The sequence below is a fragment of the Stigmatopora nigra genome, chromosome 1 (assembly GCF_051989575.1).
Source record: "Stigmatopora nigra isolate UIUO_SnigA chromosome 1, RoL_Snig_1.1, whole genome shotgun sequence".
NCBI lineage: Eukaryota > Metazoa > Chordata > Actinopteri > Syngnathiformes > Syngnathidae > Stigmatopora > Stigmatopora nigra.
This window is the reverse complement of record NC_135508.1, coordinates 4,029,001-4,035,000: the sequence shown is the minus strand read 5'-3', so window position 1 is coordinate 4,035,000 and position 6,000 is coordinate 4,029,001. Positions and strand designations below refer to the sequence as shown.

The following is a 6,000-nucleotide window of genomic DNA, read 5'->3' as shown; positions in this document are numbered from 1 at the left end:
AATAAGTTAAATAATCAAAAGAGGTGTTTCAAAAATCATAAAAACGAATGAGAGGCATAGGATAACAACAAGAATAGTCGAGACCACAGGTGTCAAAGTGGCGGCCCGGGGGCCAAATCTGGCCAGCTGCATCATTTTTTGCGGCCCGGGAAAGTCAATCATGAGTGTTGACTTTCTGTTTTAGGATCAAATTAAAATGAAGAACATAGATGTATATTACATATCCTCATTTTCACCCTTTTAAATCAATAATTGTCATTTTTTAATCATTTTTTCTGTGTTTTTAGTTCAAAAATCATTTAGTAAAATCTAAAAATATAAAAAAAATCTCAAATAAATATTGTTTTAGATCTATAAAAAACTGAATAGTCAGGGCTTTTAATCAATTTATAAAAAAAATCAAAATTTTATATCTAAGACCCTTTGTCCAGACAATGAAAATAGTAATAAGAAAAAATAATAACAAAACAGAATAACAACTAATTTAAAAAGCACATTTTGGCAAAAGATATTTAAAAAAAAACACATTTAAACATAATTTTAAGATAAATTCTATTTAGTAATTTTGTTTCTTTAAACATTTTTTACCAAAAATGAAAATTAACCATCTCATTTATTTTCCCGATTTCTTTTTATATATATTTATTGGACAAATGAAGATTCCTCTTGAACTTTTATCTTAAAAAAATGTCCGCAAAATCCCATTTTCCAGGACTTACCGACTCCCTATCAATTTCAACATTGCGCCTCACCACACGATAAAAACAACATTTTTTTGCATTGACTCATACGCCCCCTAGCGCATCTATGTGGACTCATAATAAATGATTTTTAAATCCTTACTGACCAGATTAGATCAGACCATTAGACCGATAAAATTCATCATAAGAGGGACTTTAAATCCACGCACAACAACTGAGTCCAATCCCGTTTTTACCTTCGGTACTGAGTCCAGGACTTGAGGTGAAGCTAGCCACGTCGACAATCTTCACAGCAAACTGCTGGCCCGTGTCCCTGTTGATACAGCGGCGTACCACGCTGAAGGGTCCCCTGCAAGAAGCAAATTCAATTAGGCGCCTACGTGTATATATGTTTGCAGTCAGCACTAATTAGTTTATAATGGAATTCCAACAGCGATGTGGGCGGTTTGGCATATGGAAATTTTTCCAAACAGTTGTCAAGGGAATTACAGCGTAACAGTATGCAACACAGCTGTAAATACTGTGGGAAAATAATAACAATATTAATCCCTGGAAGTACTATTAACTGCCAACTAAAGAATCATTTTCAGAGACAGTTGATTACCAATTATTTTTGAGGTGAGTTGACTAATAAGATGAGGTAAAAAAAAAAAATCACCTTATTTGAGATTATAATGAATTCATAAATAAAGAGAATATTTGAATGCTTGAATATATTCATTCAATAAATAAAAGATGAATAAATAAAAGATTTCTCATGTCATCTCATTTTCTGAACCAATTTATTCTCATTAGGATCGTGGGGGGTGCTGGAGCCTATCCCAGCTGTCACAGGGATTGGAGCCTTAATCTCAGACCTCTAAATTCATATTAAAATGAATAAATTGCCATAAAGGGCGAAATTACATACATATATGTTGCCATGATTTTCAATTAAGGACATTTTTTCCCTTTTAAAAAAAAAATTGGGGAAGACAAATTTGTATCTTTTTAATGAATACATTTTTGGATAATTGCAAAAATCAGCTTTTTAGTCAAAAAAAAAAAAATACAATTCCAGAGTATTCTGCATGCATAATTTCATTTATTCACTCTCCTATTTCATGGGTGCTAAAGTGACGGCTCGGGGGCCAAATATGGCCCGCCACATCATTTTGTGTGGCCCGGGAAAGTAAATCATGAGTGCCGACTATCTGTTTTAGGATTAAATTAAAATGAAGATCATAGATGTATATTAAATTTCCTGATTTTACCCCTTTTAAATCAATAATTGTCATTTTTTAATCATTTTTTTCTGTGTTTTTAGTTAAAAAATCATTTTGTAAAATCTAAAAATATATTTAAAAAAGCTCAAATAAACATTGTTTTAGATCTATAAAAAAACTGAATATTTAGAACTTTTAATCCAGTTCTTTTATTCCATTTATAAAAAAAAAATCTAAATATTATATTTAAAAGTCTGACACCCTTAACTGAGTATTCTTTTTCCCCTTCTACTTAGTCTGACTACTTTTACTAGTAATATCATTTTGAAGGAATGCTACTCTTACATTAGTCACATTTTTGGCTACTCTACCAAGATCTGGAAACAAGAGTAAAGTTGTCAATGGTGGCGAGCGACATTATCTCCAGTAAATGTTCCGTCTCAATGGCATCTTACTTCCCAACTCCCCTCACAAATCTGGGCTCAGGATACATGATCCCTTTTTCCTTGCAAAACGGCATCCCAAGACACCAAAACCTATCATATTGATCCCTCAACATTGCTTTCACAAAGTAAAAAAATCATTGCACCACGCTACCTTGCTTTTACGAACCATTCTTGTCCTCTCTTGAAATTTGAAGGTCATTATCCAGGACCATCCAGTTATTCATAAAACTTAGTGCACAGGTGTCCAATCGATTTTTATCACAATCCACGTTGTAGTCTTGGTTTTATTTGGGCGCCCAGTAGAAGCATGGCCGCTATTAATTATTTGACTAATGAAATGTCATCTTTTACAATAGTCAATAGATGATTATTAGACCATAAATGTTGTATAAAAAGAGAATATTCTCTTGTATTATTTATTTTCTATTTACAATTTTTATCAAAAAGAGGACAAACATTAAATCTTTCTTTTAATTAAAGTTTAGTCACCTGTATGTGTGCAACTATGGCTACAGATCAATAATCTGGGGATGTATTGATAATCTGGGTACAGATTGATAATCTGGGCACATGATAATAATCTGGGCACATCATAATAATCTGGGCACATAATAATATGGGTACAGATTAATAATATGGTCAGAGATTAATAATCTGGGTGCAGATTAATAAACTGGGTACAGATTAATAATCTGGGTACAAATTTATAATCTGGGTACAGATTAATAATATGGGCAGAGATTAATAATATGGGTGCAGATTAATAATCTGGGTACAGATTTATAATATGGATACAGATTAATAATCTGGGTACAGATTCATCTGGAGACAGATTAATAATCTGGGTATAGATTAATAATATGGGTACAAATTTATAATATGGGTACAAATTTATAATATGGGTACAGATTAATAATCTGGGTACAAATTAATAATCTGGGTACAGATTTATAATATGGGTACATATTTATAATCTGGGTACAGATTAATAACATGGGTACAGATTAATAATATGGGTACATATTACTACAATGTGATTAAACTGTGTTCACAGATTAGCTATGAAAAATATAGTATTTCTATACTGCCACATGACTCAATTTTTTTTGATTGGAATTCATTGAAAACTAAAGCATGGCATTATGCCTCTCCCCTTTAGATAAAAAATAAATTCCAATTTCATAGGATATGAAATTAATTGTCCTAGCACGTGTCTAAAAAAAATAGAAATATATACAATAAAGCAAAATACATCGGGAGTTCATAGGAATTCAATGTTTTACATTGGAATTCCCTGAAAACTAAACTTTGCCATTCTGCCACACCCCTTTAAAAGTATGCCACGCCCCTTTAAAAATGATGCCCCACCCCTTTAAAATTCTTACACATTTAGTAATTTCAAATTGTCAGCTATAGATTTCCCTACATCAAATCATCTTTGGGTACAGATTATTGAATTTTTGCTCCCAATAGACAGAATATATATATATTTTTAAACCCGAGCAGCCATGGGGCTGCGTATAATCCTATATTATTAGGCCTATAATTTGCAGTCACGTTTCCTTTTCCATCCCCACACAACCGTTGCCCACCGCTGTGCTAGGGAATAACATTATAATTCCTGACTTTAAAAAAGATGCATGGCAAAGGCACAACAACAACAAAAAAAGATGAACTTCATCCGTTACTTACTTGCCAATCACCTCACACAACTCGTAGACATCCTCAAAAAGCACGTCGTCGTCCGCCATGGTCCAAAAGCAAAGCAATGGGCTTCGATAAAGAAATAACTCCTTGACAACAGTGGAACCTTTGCACACGTATTCGATGAACAAACCGTTATTGCAAAGGATTAATTTTGAAATTTATCACCCAGTCAAAATTGAGATAAATTAAAAAAAAAAGAGGGATAAATGACCACTGAAGTTCGCCTGCCCCACCTTCTCTGGTACCGATAGTCCGGTAAAGGCTAGCCAGCTAGCGGGCTAGCTTAACGAGAACCAGGGACCAGACCGCAGGGTTTGGACATTTTCCTCCTTTGCAAGGAAACGTTTGCATGTCTCCGGTCATCATTCTTTCGTCAAAAAATAGTGCAAAGTCTTCGGCTCCATCCGTAAAATCCGCAAAGGCGTCCGTTGGTTGCGACCAAGGTGCCGAGCTTCACCGCAAGCTAGCGTCGCGTTCATAAATGACAGTACTTGCCTTTCTGTGTTAATGGGCGAGCTGACGATGGAATAGCCGGTCGGTTGCTTTCGCCATCTATCACAGACGGCTTATATGAAATGATAATTGCATGGATACTTCACCTCCTCTCGAACCCGCGACGCGAATGCCGCGTGCGCTTCTTGTAAACGCCCAAATGGCATTCAACACATCCAACGTTACGTCCACCGTTAGTCGGATGCTGGCAGTCGCTCCGACTTGCACAAATCTGTCGCCTGAGAGCTCGCTGAGCCAAAATGGCGCCCCGCCGTCATGTTTTACCGGCAGGGGAGCCAAGATGGTGGTCACAGGGCGTCCGATTTCCAAATTGCGCTCATGCGCATGTGTGGACATTCCCGCAGCTTCATGTCTTACGTCATCTTTTTCGCCTCCACAATCGCTGTGGTTCGGTTTATTTAAATGCAGCATTTGGCAGGGTGTCTTTCGGTGATTATGTAAGATTTTAGCGTAAATGGTTGTCAGGTGATTGTTTTTTTCGTGGAAGGGATTCCCTAATTCCCATGGATCGGAAAGGGAGGTTCCCAAGATTTTTTTTTGCATCTGCCCGACTTCAATGTTTATTACGTGGCTATCAATTGGCATTCTGATTGGCTGTTGATGTGGTCATCAATGCAGTACGATCCTTACATTCCTGAAAATTTCAATTAAACGCTTACGCAAATACAATTAAAAAATAAAAGTCATTTCCGCTAAATGGGAATTAAGCAGATCAAAATGTTCACTTTCGCATCCACTCATCTTTATTTTCAACTCAAACCTGTTAAAAAAAAACATTTTGAGCACCCACACACACCAAAAAAAAACAACAACTGGCGGTGATTATTTCTGTCAAAAATTACCCAGAATTCAAAGTGGGTAAAATGAGATTGGTTTTACAAAAAAAAAAACGGTTATGGGGCATACACAATTTGAAATGATAATAAAAAATAAAAAAATACAGGAAAAACATAAAAGTTGCCAGGTACGATCGCCCTGGTACGTTTGGTCGCCCGGACGTTTGGTCGTCGGACGTTTGGTCGTCGGACGTTTGGTCGTCGGACGTTTGGTCGTCGGACGTTTGGTCGTCGGACGTTTGGTCGTCGGACGTTTGGTCGTCGGACGTTTGGTCGTCGGACGTTTGGTCGTCGGACGTTTGGTCGCCCTGACATTTGGTCGCCCGGACGTTTGGTCGCCCGGACGTTTGGTCGTCGGACGTTTGGTCGCCCGAACGTTTGGTCGCCCGAACGTTTGGTCGTCGGACGTTTGGTCGCCCGGACGTTTGGTCGCCCGGACGTTTGGTCGCCCGGACGTTTGGTCGCCCGGACGTTTGGTCGCCCGGACGTTTGGTCGCCCGGACGTTTGGTCGCCCGGACGTTTGGTCGCCCGGACGTTTGGTCGCCCGGATGTTTTGACGCCCGGACGTTTGGTCTCCCGGACGTTTGGTCT

The 6,000-nt window shown here is 37.5% G+C and overlaps 1 protein-coding gene across 9 annotated transcripts in view; it reads right to left on the bottom strand.

The window, feature by feature from the left end:
* Positions 1–4,862, bottom strand: part of LOC144196167 (peripheral plasma membrane protein CASK-like) — a 42,457-nt gene extending 37,595 nt beyond the window's left edge. For 4 of the 9 annotated variants that reach the window (XM_077716143.1, XM_077716149.1, XM_077716140.1 and 1 more), the window contains exons 1-2: positions 4,045–4,861; positions 938–1,050 (exon numbers count right to left, since the gene is read on the bottom strand). In XM_077716143.1, the coding sequence (XP_077572269.1) occupies positions 938–1,050; positions 4,045–4,103 (172 nt within the window). In that variant the 5' untranslated portion in view covers positions 4,104–4,861. Of the gene's footprint in view, positions 1–937; positions 1,051–4,044 lie in introns of all 9 variants that reach the window. The other 5 variants (XM_077716139.1, XM_077716142.1, XM_077716141.1 and 2 more) reach the window with 3 other exon arrangements.
* Positions 4,863–6,000: the final 1,138 nt, after the last annotated feature.